Genomic DNA, 15,913 nt, shown 5'->3' with positions numbered 1-15,913 from the left:
AATCTGTGGATCAACATTGTGCTAGTAATAGTTTTCAAGTGTAGATCTTGATCATTGTTATTAGCGGTTTTAAGTCAGTAGTTCGCAAAAGCTTTGAAGTCGTGTGGTGCATTCGTCATCATGAGCTTTCTCATCTTTAAAAGTTTGATTCCATCTTTTATTTGAACAACTTCAAAATTATATCATACGAGGGAGCTGCCCCTCTAAACGCAGAGGAAGGCCGCATACCAAGGGCCTCTCCAACTGTTGTGAACGGTTTGCCACACACTCCGTTGGGCATATTCTACTGTGACAAATTTGTTTACTAACACAACAAAAAAGTCAAAGACAAAATAAAGTCAAATTTTAAAATTTAAATTTTTTTAAAGTGATTTATTTCCAATTTTTTTGTTTAAACTATGCAAACTCTTAAATTTTCAAAAAAATCCAAGATATTTTCGATCTTTTGAAAATTAGTCAACTCTACATTTATGTGGAAGGATTGCTGTGTCCTATCTTCAAACTCAAAAATTAATTTAAAAAAAATGAAAACATTAGTTCCCAACAACAAATATATCTCAAAACTTTGAAATAGAGAAGATTAATATCACTAGTACTAAGAAAAGAAAATGACTCATGTCAAAGGAAAGAATCCAACAAAAATCCAATGAAAATGCTTATCTAACTTTACTCTTTGCCGGCATTGATATTTTTAAGATCGCCCGGAAGTGGCGTACTTTCCAAACGTGTAAGATTGAGATTCGTTCCAGAGTGTTTGGAACGCGTTCCCCAGATTTTGGCGTACATCTACGCCGTTCTGTGCTATATATATATATATTTAATTGACAAGGAGCATACCCGATTTCTGCTTACGGATATCAAATAATATTAGGTTTACAAGTCCAATTTCTTGTTTATATTTTGGGAGACGAGGAAAACATATTCAGAGGTTTTCCGCTTAAATCTCTCTTGTTGTTTCTCTGCTTGGCGCAGCACTGGAGAAGGCTTCTTGTGGTTTCGAGCCCACCAAAAGCTTTGATTTCTAACTTATCTTCTGTGTAACCATGAGCCAAGCAAAGACAAGGTAACCTTCTCTCTCTCTCTCTGGTGTGCTTTCAAATCTTATTTATTGTTTTTGGGCTTTCATGTCAAGCTTGTCTTTTAATCGTTTGATTGTTTCTTGTCACGCGATTTTTGGTGACTTTTTGTGGCGTTTTCCTATGTTGGAATTTGCATTTTGATGGGTAGGCGGATCGGTTGTTAGGTTTGTTTTGTGGTGTCTTTGATTAGCCTACTTTAAAGTAGGGTCTCAGTTTGACGTTTTTGGGGCTGTTGAGATCCAACCTTGTTCTAGTCCTGATTAGGGTTTCAAATTATACTGGTTTCTGCTGGTTTCTGTATCTGTTTCAAAATGGAGAGGGTTTTGGTTATCTTGCGGATTACGGTAGGGTTTATTCGTCTCGTATATTTACTTGGTTGTATTTGCTGGAATGACAAGGCTTTGCTTATTGTCGGTCATTGCACATTGTGGTTTATTAATGATTCAATTTCATGGTCTGAGCACTTGTAAATCAATGACCCGGGTTCAAGTTATCCTCATGTCCTACTCGCTACAACATGGCGGTCCACGTATATAGTAGAGATTTGATGAGTTTATGGAGTTCAATTGAGCTTGTCAGAAATTTTAAATGTTAGGAATTTTGTTTTGGCTTTTATGTTGTACAGGGTTTAACCCATGCATTTTTTTCCTAAGAATTTTATTCAAGGTTATCACATGGTACTGATTATGGAGCAAAAGTTCTAGAATGTGGTCCGCGATTTATTTAGTTTTTAATACTTACCAGTATAGTGAAACTTGACAAGCGTGTACAGTATTGGAATGTGGTCCCTGAGTACGCTCTGAAATTAATTATCCAGCTGTCACTCGTGTTTTACCTTATGGTGTTTACGAACTTTAAAAATGTTGTCTAAGTTTATCCTCTGTGGTTAAGGATCATGGAATACCCTGGAGAATTATTTGCGTTCTCAAATCTTAATTGTTTTTGTCATGCCTGACCTATTGGTCCAAGACAAATCAGAACCCCTTCCGAAGGTTTGTTACTTTTAATATCTATATAGTTTTTAACCTTTTCGGTGTAAATGAGGCTACAGTACTCTCAGCTTTGATCGCCATTGTAAAATAGAATACTCAGTGAGCCTGTTACAAATGTAATCTTTGGATTGGAGATAATATAAAGTTTGTGAAAAGGTTGCCCTATTTGATTGATAGTATGATGATTGTAGATTCCGTGTTGCAAATGGAGCCTTGATTGCTTTATAAATTTACTTTGTGATTCTTTTTGGCATAATAATTCTTGGTGTAGAGATCTTAACCAATTGCACCCAATTCCCAATCTTGGCAATCCGTGCTAAATTTCTTTTAAAACTTTTTAGAAGAGCTTCCTATGAATGCTAAAGTGGGGTGCCTGGTCTCCTTAGGAGGAACTAGCAGCAGAATTTAATTGCTTAAATATTGTTCCGGATGTCTCTTACTTTTTTAAAACTGTTTTCTCTAGGAAGAACCAGGAATTTTTTGACCAGTCTAGGAAGAAACATTAGTTTTTTAAACCTGTTTTCACCAGGAAGAAATAGGAGTTTTCAATAAAAAGGTGTTGTGATATGCATGTCCTTTTAGTAATGGATTTTGTGGTTGGTTGCTGATAAGTTCTGAAACCAATCCAATCCCCACTAATAGCATACTTCAAATTTTTTTATTCATTGATTAGTATACTTAGATTCACTTCTTTTCTGAAGCTGAATGTTCCAGCATTCATGGGGTTGCCTGTATAGTGAAAGGACATTCCACCATTGGCTTTGACTTCTGCACAGTGGACCTAGGGATGGTATCCCCTTCTCTTAGGAACATCATTTCACTCCCCATAAAATGTATAGTAACTTTTTCTTTGAAACCAACTATGTTGTTGTGGTGAGATGACAAACTGTAAAGTCAATGTTTGTTTTGAAATTTTTTAGAGCAAAAGAAGAAAATGAGATTAAAGTAACAAATATTTTATTTTAAACTATTCAAGTCGGGTAACCTCCTGAGTTCTTACAATCAGAACAGAACTTCAGTACAAAACACATGCATGCAACCTTCTATATGTAGGCATCCTTGGGCAATATTAATCTGCCAATTCCAATGAGACTAACTTCCCTTAACAGTGGATATACTTATGGACTAATAAGTATTTCAAATAAGGATTATGTGTTTATGGTTTTTACATTTCCCAATACAGTTGACAGGTTAAGGGCATGCCAATCTTCATTGAAAATTTCAATAAAGTTGAGTGTGAAGTTGATGTTGATTTATAGGTCAAGTTTATGGTTGCTCTGTTTAGGCCTTTTTATAATATGATTCGCTGTTCGAGTTAGATAATCAATGTGACTAAGGAATTTATTGGGAAGTTGGCTTCCCTTGAGAGGAAGGGACACTTCTGTCCATAGAAGTTTGAAATTCTTGCAATAGAACTAATTAAGTACATCTTTCTACATGGACATTCCTTAAATTGGAGGTGGAATGACATTTTAATTGTTAAGACTGCCTCAAATGGTGAAGCATAAAGAAATGAGATAACCATCCAAAACTTGAACTTGATCACAGAAAGTGAAGCGTACGCGATGATTGACATGTAAAGTAAGGCTGGATTTAAACATTATGCTAAATAAGATATAATGAAAAAATTCATCTCAGGTTGCTTATAGTTATAACTAACAAACTTTGATAAAACTTATTGAAAAGCACACATTAGCTTACTCATTTTGTACTGCATGCTACCTCACTGGGTGGTTTCAACTGTATTGATTTCATTTGATTGATTGTGGAGTTGATTTGGAATTTTGGTTTCTAGTTTTGTGTTCATGTTTTTATGTCCTCAAGTATTATGTTCTTCAATACTTATGGGCATGATTATGTTATCCATTGTGTTATGCACTTTGGGAAATCAAAACAGATAACAAACAATTTTTTAATGACTTCCTCTTTAAGTTGGTTTGAGGGCTTGGAGTCCATTTTAGTAGTGAATGAAGTTCATTTGTGTAGAGAATTTAGTACATTGGTGTTTGGTTGGATTCCTTTTACTTGTTTTAGCTTCTAAATTAGTGTATCTTTTTGACTCTGACAATCTTTATCAGCAGCCGCTTAGCTGTTGATGATACTTTTTACCTGGTTACAAGTGTTTCTGTAAGAAATTTGTATCTGACACCTTATATTTTTGCAGTCGTCATCCCGAGGTGAAATGGGCCCAGAGGACAGACAAGGTCTATATTACCATACAATTGCCTGATTCTAAAAATGCAGATGTAAAACTTGAGCCTGAAGGGAAATTAACCTTTTCAGCTACTACAGGACCTGAAAATGCACCATTTGAACTCAATTTTGAACTTTTTGACAAAGTGGATGTAGAGGTGAGTGAGTTAATGAAGTTCTTTGTTCAATGACATAAATCTTTTCTTTATGTCACAAATGAAGTCCTCAAATGCTGGCAGCTCAAGTCATAGGTGGATTTAATGAAATGTATTTCTATTACAGGCAAGCAAGATTAATGTGGGCTTGAGCAGCTCAAGTCATAGGTGGATTTAATGAAATGTATTATTATTACAGGCAAGCAAGATTAATGTGGGCTTGAGGAATATTTTTTGTGCTATTGAGAAAGCTGAAAAGGGATGGTGGAAAAGGTTGTTGAAGGGTGAAGGAAAGACACCGCAATACATTAAAGTTGACTGGGATAAGTGGGTTGATGAAGATGAAGAGGATGAAAAACGTCTGTAGTGTTGCTCTGTGTTTTGTATTTTATTGTTACTTGTAAACTTTCTCCTTATGTTTTGGTACTTGTTCTGAATTATTGAGCTGAATTTTCTTCTTATTTCAATCTATTCAGCAGCCAGCGACCTTGATCTAGGTGGCATGGGTGGCATGGGCGGCATGGACTTTTCTGTATGATTCTAAGTTCTCTCTCTTTTTTTCTTCGCAGGTATTGTGTATAATAGTCTCTGTTGAATATGATGTTAATGCACCTAAATGCTGAATTAAATTGCTTACAGGGTATGGGAGGCATGGGTGGCATGGGAGGCATGGGTGGCATGGGTGGGATGGGTGGCTTGGGTGGCATGGCAGGCATGGGTGGCATGGCAGGCATGGGTGGCTTGGGAGGCATGGGAGGCTTGGGTGGCATGGGAGGCATGGGAGGCTTGGGTGGCATGGGAGGTATGGGTGGCTTGGGAGGCATGGGTGGCTTGGGAGGCATGGGTGGTGATGAAGCTGATAGTGACGAAGGTATATTTTCAGTATGTTAGTTGAACTTTCCTGCCATCTGTATGTGGGGACATCATTTGTTTATTGATGAATATTTTACATGTACTTTCCAGATCAAGATGCTATGAAGGAAGACTCTTCTCCGGTGGAAGCTTCAAAGTCAGAATCTGCTGCGGAAGAGCCTGCAAAGCCATGATGAATTGCTAGGAGGGAACATTGAGGGGAAGCCAATAGCTACCCAGTGAGCGGGCAAGTACTGTAATTAGCTGCATAGATTTGCAGAAAATCATAGAGGCTTGCTGGTTAATGGTAGTAATGATTTTTTAGTCCTAATTACATAACTTGATCAGGAGCATATATTGGCTGGAGGAATTTTATTAGTACATTGATGTGCACTTTGAATTTGAACATGAGTTTTTGCGCACAGAAAAATGTGGCTTTCGCTAATGATAATGGGTGTATTTCACTGATTTGATCTAGTGAGACTCTTGGAGATGCAACTAAAATTTAATTTTTAATATCTGGGTCTGGTAGATCTGAGGTTATACTGTGCTTTGTTTGAAGTTATCATGGTAAGTGCAAGATGCATTATCATCAATTAAATCATATTTTTTCTGGGTCGTAGTTTAGTGGTATTTGAAACACATTGAATCCAACAAATTCTGAAGCATTGGGAAAAAAATTATATTAAATCTTTTGAAATATTTCTGGTTTTTACATGTAAGTAATAATTGTTTTGATCCTGGAATTTATTTTGATGTCAAGAATCTCATTATTATTAGCAAGGAATTTGTTATTATACTGTCTGAATTTTGCTCTTAATTAAAAAGAGCACCGCGGTAAAATGTCTTAACAAGTTAGAGCTCCTTTATTGTTATGGTATGGATGTGTGGAGTTATCAACCATAGATAAGCATCCTTGTAACTAGTGGAGTATCCTGCCAATTTGTACAGTTTGGAGAAGTATTTTAATTTATTGTGTTTGTACTGTTTTACTAGTTGCACTCTAAGTTTGCTATGCGAATCTACTGACTCTTGTCTATTCCTGATGTCATTTTTACTTCGTAAAAAGTTGTTTTTTAGATAGAGTAGTGAAAATTTTGTAGGCACGGTATTGAGCATTTATAAGTAAATGCCTTCGGGAAGCCTTTATGGCCACCTGTGTATAACCAATTGAATTTGTGCATTTATACACTGAAAACAATCCATAAAAATAGGCTTTCTTTCTTTGCCAACAATTTTGTGCTGGAACTGTTTAAATGCAATTTCTGGAAGACAACATTTCAGATTTAGTTTTGTTTTCCCCTTTTTTCCTTCTACGAGTCTGGAGTGTTTTGATGGGTATACTCTTCATAGCTTATCAATCAGTAATAAACAGCTTATGGAAAGTTTAGATTGGTGTATGGGTGATTTAGTTTCTAGTGAAGGGAGGAAAACTGATAGGTGGCTGAGCAGGCTGAAGTTTCAGTTGCATAAATGTTAGTTGCTGAATTGATGTGAAACATCCCAGATCGGTTTGTAGTGGAATCTTTTGCAAATAGTTTTCTGGAAGACAAGATTTCAGATTTAGTTTTGTTTTCCCTCTTTTTTCATCTACAAGTTCTGGAGTGTTTTGATGGGTATACTCTTCATAGAGGGAAGGAGCTTATCAATCAGTAATAAACAGCCCATGGAAAGTTTAGATTGCGGTATGGGTGATTTAGTTTCTAGTGAAGGGAGGAAAACTGATAGGTGGCTGACCAGGCTGAAGTTTCAGTTACATAAATGTTGCTGAATTGATGTGAAACAGCCCAGATTGGTTTATAGTGGAATCTTTTGCAAATAGTGTAAGGTTTAGCATCTTTGAGGTTGAGACTCTTTGTGAAAGGTAAATTGTCATGGGGCTTAGGATCGAAACACACTTTTATGACTCAACCCAAGGATATGAGGGACATATGGAAAGGTAAATTGTCACGTGGCTTAAGATCGAAACACACTTTTATGACTTAACCCAAGGATATGAGGAGGGACACATGGAAAGGTAAATTGTCACGGGGCTTAGGATTGAAACACACTTTTATGACTCAACCCAAGGATATGAGTAGGGACACGAGAGTGATGGCCACTTAACATATGAAATAAGCAAAATGTTTTTGATCGATACCCTTCATTGAAATGAGCTTCAAAGTTTTAAGTTGCGACAGTGTGAAAGCTAACTACAATAGTCCATTTCAGTGTTTTGCATTATCGCAAGTGATCAAGGTTAATTTAGAGTCGAGGTGGTGAGGTTGCGAGATCATTGGGATCACACTATCGTAGGAGGTTCAAAGAAAAGAAGGGTTAAGGCTGCGTAGTTGCACAAATCTTTGTTAGCACCATTGCAAGGATAATCGTTGAGTTAAGAACTTAAGTCGTGATGGTAGTCAGGTTGTTGGGCTTTGCATCTTCACTTGCAATTAAGGTTAACCCAAAGTTATGGTAGCAATGATGTGATCCCCTTTGTTGCGGCTTTGCAGGGTTAAAAGATGGGTTAAGAGTTAGGGTTGCGATGGAGCAATCAAGAGTTAAAAGTATGTCTTTGTGGCTTCGTAGGTCAACATGGTCAACGGAGGAATATTGTTGTGAGGTTGTGATGATGTGAAGCAGTGAATTCAGTGGTTATCGCAATGTCGCAAGTCAGCAAGCATTGAAGATCTTTAAGGTTGTGAGGTTGAAATGCATGAGAGAACAATAAGGTTGACGGTCTTCGCAGCTTTGCATGGTTGAGCATTGAACGAAGATTTCAAGTCATGAATTTGTGATATAGGGTTAAAACAGTTAGATTAGCTGCTGGTGCAAGGTCGCATGTTCCAAATAGTCTTTGTGGTTGGCAGTTCCAATGGAGGGATGTAGTTAAGATAGAGGCATCACACTCGCGCATGGTTAGAGGGATGTTAAGTCCTAGTAGTTGTGAAGATGCAGAGCAATCAATTTCATGGTTATTGCAGGGTCGCAACAGTTAGTAAGTTGAAGAGACATCATGTTGCGAGGCAACGATAAAGTTAAAATAGAGGTTGCGATTTTGCATGGCTAAACAGTTAATGAAGAAGATGAGTTGCACACCTACAAACAAAGGCATACACAGGTTAACCTAACAGAAAGAAAATTGAGCAAGGTGGCAAAATGCGTAAAGGTTATATAGCCACATGGCAATCTTGATGGTCGATTTCAGTTGATTTGATGACATAGCTGACTTGGCGTATTGAGAACACATAATCAAACAATTGTTTAATGGCGAACAAGTCCTTGATCACTTGCAACTACTATTTTGAGTGTTCTCAATGGTTGATGAATGCACATTTTATACTCACCTACTTAGCCCATTGCTTAGTCAGAGCAGATATGGCCATCGTTTCTCTTCAGGGTTCGAATTACACGTAAAGATCATAATTTTTGCATATGGATGTGTACCTCGATCAAATCTTCTTGGGATTGGCAATGATTGTTCTTTGCGACTTGAAGGCAATAGTTGAGTTTTGGCTTTCAATAGAAGTTTTCTCAATTATGCTTGAGGTATAAAAGCAAGTTTTGTAACCCTTCCAAGGGTCGGTCTTTTGTTTGATTCTATAGCAGTTGTAGTGCATGCTTTGCTATTATAATTTTCTTTTTCTTTTGAATGAATGCATTTCTATAGTGTACCTCTTTCTTCATTAGTATATTGTGCAATATCTTCTTGCCTTATGTTGATGTGTTGCTTCCATTTTTCAACTCAATGATTGTATCTATTTGACCTTTGAATGATATAGAGTGAAGTTTCTTCCTTATAGCATCTTATTGGTCTTTGTTCTTCATGTGGTGTTGAGTTAAGCAAGGATTGGATCTATGTATTTTGAGATTATATCGATGAATTGTACATTTCTAGGTAGAGATAAGATTGGACATACTATTTTGGTGTATCATCCCCTCCTTTTCGTCTCAAGTAGTTAGGTGCACTCTGATAGTAAGGAAGTTGACCACCTCCAAAGACTCAATCTCATTGTTCAAGTCCCACAACTTGGAGATTGTTTCCATGTTTCACAAGGTTGCCTTTAGGTCAAACTTTAGGCAAGGGTGTAAACTTTTGTGACAACATTACCCTAAACTATACAGTCCCTTTTCACAATACACGAGAGCAGTAAGGGAGGAAGAGAGGACCTTTGCTCCTTTAAACTACTTTGCAAGAAATTATATAATTTGAGACTACATTACTTTTTGAGGAAGTAACAGTTAGTTGAGTTGGACATAAACAAGAGGATTTACAATTAAAGCTTCCAAACTTGACAAAGCTATCCATAGGAAGACATTCAGTAGGATCCAAGGAAGAGCATGCCTCATAAGATAAAACCCTTGATGCTTAAGTTATGATCTTCCTTTGCATTCTTCCACTAAATAGTAGCTCTCTTTCAACATAGAATGGAGTAGTTCAAAGAAAAGTTATCAATAACGAAATGATATACAACATCAAAAGGGAAGATTCATACTCTAGATTCATCCAAAGTTGAGCCTCAACCATTCAAACCACATCTCAAGGAAGGAGTTTGGTCCACTAAAATATGGGTAGAGGTGGAAGGACCCATGGGAAAAGCAAACACATCACCTTCAAAAAATGTTCCATTGAGTTATTGATGGCCTTGTAACACAATTTGGACCAACATGGGAGGGGATGTTTTTGCAGTCCAACCAAAATTGGACACACACAAAGTGGTTTAGTGAGGGGATTAAATTAAGGTGATCAAAGTTGAAGGAAGAGAATACTGTTGAGTGAGGGGATTAAATGTAGGTGATCAAAGTTTAAGGATGAGAGTACTTTCCCATGCCTAAAGTTGACCCAACATGAAGTTACAAGACTTAGAAAATGCAAAAGATGCAATTTTGAAACATTTAATACAATGGAACAAAAATGTTTCAAAAGCTAAAAAGAGTTGCATCCACTCTTGATGGCGGCAATGATTATTCTTGATTGCCTTGGAAAATCCGATATGAGACCAAGAGGTTGTAACTTGGATTTCTTGCCAAATTGAGCTCCCAATGGGGCAGAGACATGAAGACAATGATGTATTCCTGAGACATAATGACAATGACAACTGAATTTTTCATAGATCATTTGACTATTCTTGGTTTGCCCAAATTTAATCTAACGACTCTATAACTTGTTCTTGCACACAAAAATCGAGGCTGGCTAAAGAGTTTTGCCCTAGTTAAACCCCTATTTAGGAATCAACCTTGAAATGAAATGAAATTTTACAAAGAAAGATGAAACATAAATCATATACCTTAATGGTGCAATGCTTCTTTGAATGTGATCACAATGTTGATGCAATAGCTTAATCCAAAATGAAATCATGACATAAATGCTTTGGATGATAAGATGCTGTAGTTTTTTAACAATGCTTGATTAAGAAGAAGAATGTTTGGGAGGATTGAAGACTTGAATGCTTTAAGACATTGAGAATGCTCTTGAAATTTGATTGTTGATAATTCTTGATCATGAAGGATAGCACTTGATATTGGACTTTGTTCTCAAAATGAGGAGAGATAGGGGGTTTTATATACATCTCGCATCATTTCGAGAGTTAAAAATTAGGTAAGTTGATCACAAAATGGGATCACTCTTGGAAGCTTTGATATCGGGCTTCAAATGAAATTTGGGTCCAAAATCTCAAGGACACATTCCATCAAGAATGGGTTAAAACTTGGTTTGTGCCCCTATGAAACATGGTAGATGCAAATTTTTTGTACAACTCATTCTAGGTTCAGAGGTGGCCACAAAAGCCAAAGATAAGGATATAGTACCTAGGCGATGAAATGAATTATGAGACTAGATTAAAAAACAGAGGGAGATGAAAATCATGGGCAAACTACATAGAGATAAGATTCTCTATGTTTAAGGACATAAGCCCCTAAACCAAGAATCTTAACTTGTACATCCATATGCAAGGACATATAAAGCATCAACAAAAACCTAAAGCTTACTAAGATTCTAAGTCAACTAGTTGAAGAGACCTCACAAAGAAATGTTTTTAACACTAGCATTATTCTTACAAAGCTATTGCAAAAGCACAAGTGATCAACTAAAAAGATAAATAATACGTATCAAAGATAAGATGAGTCCATGTTTTAACCCACTAGCATAGCTATGAGAACATGGAGGGAAAGACTATCAATCTAACTATTAAGAATATAGCTTCATTCGGATTGAAGCATTTGAATTTATTATGGTTATGAACATATATATGATTGTGATATATATATATATATATATATATATATATATATATATATAAACAAACAAACACACACACACACACACACACACATTTGTGATACACACATAGACACACATTCATATTGTTTAATACCTTCATATCATTATAAGGTCAAACCATATTAAATATTGTTATATTCTAACATGAATCGGTAAAGGCAATCGATGTTTTAAAGGCATTGTTATCGATTATGAAGAGTCACAATCTCATGAAGGTTGTGACTCCTGTGGCATTTGCTATGGGAAAGTCACACCCTCTCATGACATTATGACCCCTTCCTAAGATATATATGCATTGCATTTGGGTGACTGTTCTTACATATATAATCAATAACAGTGGTGTTTATGATATGAACTAAAGTCATTAGATTATATATATTACTAACAGTATCTGCTTGTAGCAATATTGAGATCATAAATAATCAAGATACTTTAACTTGTATACAAGGATTTGAATTTGTTCATCGGTTATTGACATTACTGAACTTAGTTTTTCTCTGGAACAAATCCATATTCTTTACATGGTATCAGAGCCTAACTAGAGGAAAATTCTAAAGACAAACTTACAATATTCTTTTCCTTGTACAAGTCTATTTTTTACCTCATTCAAAATGGTGAATGGAATCGAAGTAGAAGATAGATTGGAAGGGATAGTAAACTTTCCTTCCTGGAAAATTCGAATAATAATATTGCTTGAAGAACTTGAACTAGATTCTTTCATAGAAAAAGATATTAAATTGCCTGAAGAAGAATTTAAAAAAAAACTTAGAAATGATGAAACAATAAAGCTAAGAAAATTATAATTGATGCTATCAGGGATCATATACTTGCTTCCATAGAAAGTTTGAAAACAACGTATGAAGTATTTAAAACTGTAATATATACTTTTGAAATAAACAATGCTAGCATAAAACTGACATCACAACATAAGCTTCTGAATATAAAAATAAATAAAGGAGAGTCGATGACAACTTACTTCTCAAGAATCTCTGAAATAAGAGATCAACTTGCCACCATTGGAAACAATGTAGATGATGAAGAACTTACACTAATTGCTCTAAGAGGCTTACCTATATCGTGGGAACCCTTCATTCAATATGTAAGTCGTCCCTCTCTTCCAAAGTTTGATCAACTCAAGAATGAGTGCATTTAAGAGGAATCCTGATTAATCTCTAGAGGAATTTGCACAAATCAGGAAGGGGAGATTCAAGCCCTACATACCAACAACAAAAGAAAAGGGAAGAAGAGAAAGTTCAAACCAAAAAGAGAAAATAATTCTCAATATCAAAAGGAAAGGGATCTATCGAAAGTTCAATACTATCGATGTGATAAACTTGGTCACATTAAAAAATTCTGCCTTGAAAGAAAGAAAAATCAAGCAAACATATATGAATCTCTTGAAGTCGAAAATCCTCTATTCTTTCTAGCTTTATCAAGTGAATTAGACACAAGCAACAATACTTGAATAATAGATAGTGAAGCATCAAGACATATAACTGGATTTAGAAGTCAGTTTGAAACATTCGAGAAGTATTGCACAAAAGAAGTCACAATTGGAGACAACTCTACTTATCCAGTATAAGGAATTGGGACCTGCTCTTTACAAATACAAATTGGAGGAATTCTGCAATTAAAAGAGGTTCTATTTGTACCGGGGATAAAAAGAAACCTAATTTCCATTTCGGGTCTAGCTGATCAAGGATATCGAGTCACCTTCAATGAGGATAAAGTATTATTATGGCCTAAAAACTCCAACATAAAGAACACCATCAATATACGATCAAGAGATGGAAGCTTGCACAAATTAAACTTTAAAGTAAAACAACAAACTCTGATACCATGTAAAGAATATGGATCTATTCTAGAGAAAAAACTAAGCTTAGTAATGTCAGTAATTGATGGACAGTTTCATGAAGTCCATAACTCTAATGAAATTTGGCATAGAAGGTTAGGGCACCTTGGTTTTAGTGCTCTTCCCACCATAGGGAAAATCACAAGAGGCCTACCTAACCTCAAATTTGATCACATTAGTATTTGGAAAGGGTGTGCCCTAGGAAAAAATAAGAAAATATATTTTCCCTTAAGCAAACACAAGTCTAAAATTGCACTAGAACTCATACACACTGATTTGTGTGGACCCATGTCAACACCCTCTCTAGGGGGGTTATTGTACTATGTAACCTTCATTGATGATTACTGCAAAAAAACTTGGATATATTTTCTAAAACTTAAAGAATCTAATGAAGTTTTACAAAAATTCAAAGAGTTCAAATCTCTTGTGGAAAATCACACTGGAAAGAAAATAAAAACATTAAGATCTGATAATGGAGGTGAATACACATCTGACATCTTCAAAGAATTATGCATTTTTGTTGGGATTAAGAGGGAGACTGTAGTGCTGTATAATCCTCAACAAAATGCGGTTGCAGAAAGGAAAAATATGACTATTATAGAAGCAACAAAAGTCATGATTCATGATCAAAATCTACCTGTCTTTTTCGGTTGAAGCAACAAATGCAACAGTCTAAATTCAAAATAGAAGTCCTCACACAACACTAGAAAATATAACTCCCGAAGAAGCCTTCTCAGGAATCAAACAAGATCTTAGTCATCTAAGAATTTTTTGTTGGACTATCTACATTCACATTCCCAAAGAGAAAAGGTCTAGACTAGAACCTTCTAGAAAGAATGGAATATTTATTGGCTACAGTGAAACAACTAAGGGATTCCTAACATACATTCCAGGGCAAAAGTCCGTTGAAATCAATAGAGATGTTCAATTTGATGAAGAGATCATTTTCAAAACGTCTTTAAACAAAGAAGACGAGGAAATTGAAATTCAGAGGGAGTTTATCATAGAAGATGATTACAATACTGAGAATTAGAGGGAGAACACTATAGAAGATAATTCAACTAAAAATTTGAGAGAGTCTCCCCCAAGACAGAGACACATTTGCATCCAACACTGAAAATGATGAAGTTTTAAATCATAAGAAAATACCACTATGGGCAAGAAAAATGATTGAAGTGAACAATGTGAAACTAGATGAAGTTTCTAGAGAAAATAAGAAAACTAGAAATAAAAAATGCTATGTTGCCTTAGTAGCATAACTCACTAAAATAGAACCAACGTTGAGGAGGCCTTAAAATGTCAAGCATGTCCAGAGATGCAATGGTAGAGGAATATCAATCCATTCTAAAGAATGTTGTCTTAAATATTGCTCCTAGACCTAAAGATAAATTTGTGGTATCTTCAAATGGTTGTTTATGCAGTATGCATCAGACGAAAGTATTGAGAAACATAAAGCAAGATTTGTTGCAAGGGGTTTTTTCTCAAAAAGTCAGAATTGATTATGAAGAAACATTTGCTTTCGTCACATGATACACTTCAATACAGACAATAATTGTCATTGTTGCATCCAAAGGTTGGAAAATACATCAAATGGACATAAAGACAACTTTCTTAAATGACGTCATTGAAGAAGAAGCTTACATAGAACAACCTGAAGGATGATACTTGACCATAAACTATACGTATGTAAACTAAAGAAAGCACTCTACAAGTGGAAACATCTTCTCAAATTGGAATATTCCAAAACTGATCCAAATATATATTTCACAATATCTAATGATGACATGTTGATACTCGTTCTTTATGTTGATGATTTGTTGATAACAGGTGCATATCACTTTATAGCCAAATGCAAACACAATCTTATAGTTAAATTTGAAATAAAGGATCTAGGTCTTCTACATTATTTTTTGGGTCTAAAAGTACAATAAAAGGAAAATTACATCTTCCTAAATCAAGAAAAGTACAATACATGTATATTGACTAGATTTGGAATGATGGACTATAAACCCTTATTTACTCCAATGGAAACTAATCTTCATAAACTTAAAATTGAAGCAACTAATTCAGAACCAGTGGATCCTATCACCATCGACAAATTTTTAAATCTCTTATGGACTTAGTGAACACTTGACCAGATATCTGCTTTGAAACAAATGTGTTAAGTCACTTTATGTGTGAACCCAAGAAGATTCATCTTATGGCAGCCAAGCATATTCTAAGGTATCTTCAAGGAACAATTAGAGTGGGGCTGAAGTATGAAAATTCTGAACTACAACTTCAAGGGTATACTGATTCAGACTGGGCAGGTAATTCTATTGATCACAAGAGTACAACTGGATGCTGCTTTAGCATTGGATCAACTATGATATCTTGGTTTAGTAGAAAACAATCAACAATTGCTTAGAGTTCTGCAGAAGCATAATATATGACAACCTCAGTATGGCTAAGAAAACTTTTATATGGACTATTTGGAAAACCATTGGAATCCACTACAATTCACTGTGACAATCAAAGTTGTATTAAATTAT

At 35.5% G+C, this 15,913-nt stretch overlaps 1 protein-coding gene across 2 annotated transcripts; it reads left to right on the top strand.

Moving 5' to 3' along the window:
* The first annotated feature begins 895 nt into the window (after positions 1-895).
* On the top strand, positions 896-5,789 carry LOC149532998 (HSP20-like chaperones superfamily protein). 2 transcript variants are annotated; one of them, XM_089804536.1, is made up of 6 exons: positions 896-1,063; positions 4,236-4,422; positions 4,619-4,778; positions 4,899-4,951; positions 5,059-5,290; positions 5,383-5,789. In XM_089804536.1, exons 1-6 carry the CDS (start codon positions 1,044-1,046, stop codon positions 5,463-5,465), a joined length of 735 nt encoding a protein of 244 aa, XP_089660662.1. In that variant the 5' UTR covers positions 896-1,043; the 3' UTR covers positions 5,466-5,789. The 2 variants fall into 2 exon arrangements, with proteins under 2 accessions (XP_089660662.1, XP_089660661.1); XM_089804535.1 differs by having other exon boundaries at positions 4,896-4,951.
* Positions 5,790-15,913: the final 10,124 nt, after the last annotated feature.

This window comes from Cupressus sempervirens, chromosome 10 (genome assembly GCF_028749045.1).
Source record: "Cupressus sempervirens isolate cs-2001-9-10 chromosome 10, ASM2874904v1, whole genome shotgun sequence".
NCBI lineage: Eukaryota > Viridiplantae > Streptophyta > Pinopsida > Cupressales > Cupressaceae > Cupressus > Cupressus sempervirens.
Note: the sequence above shows the minus strand (reverse complement) of the source record. Positions and strands in the feature narration are given on the sequence as shown.

Coding starts and splice junctions, on each gene's coding strand:
- LOC149532998 (XM_089804535.1), top strand. CDS start 1,044: ATGAGCCAAGCAAAGACAAG. Junction 4,423..4,618: donor TTGACAAAGTGGATGTAGAG/GTGAGTGAGTTA, acceptor TTATTATTACAG/GCAAGCAAGATTAATGTGGG. Junction 5,291..5,382: donor TGAAGCTGATAGTGACGAAG/GTATATTTTCAG, acceptor TGTACTTTCCAG/ATCAAGATGCTATGAAGGAA.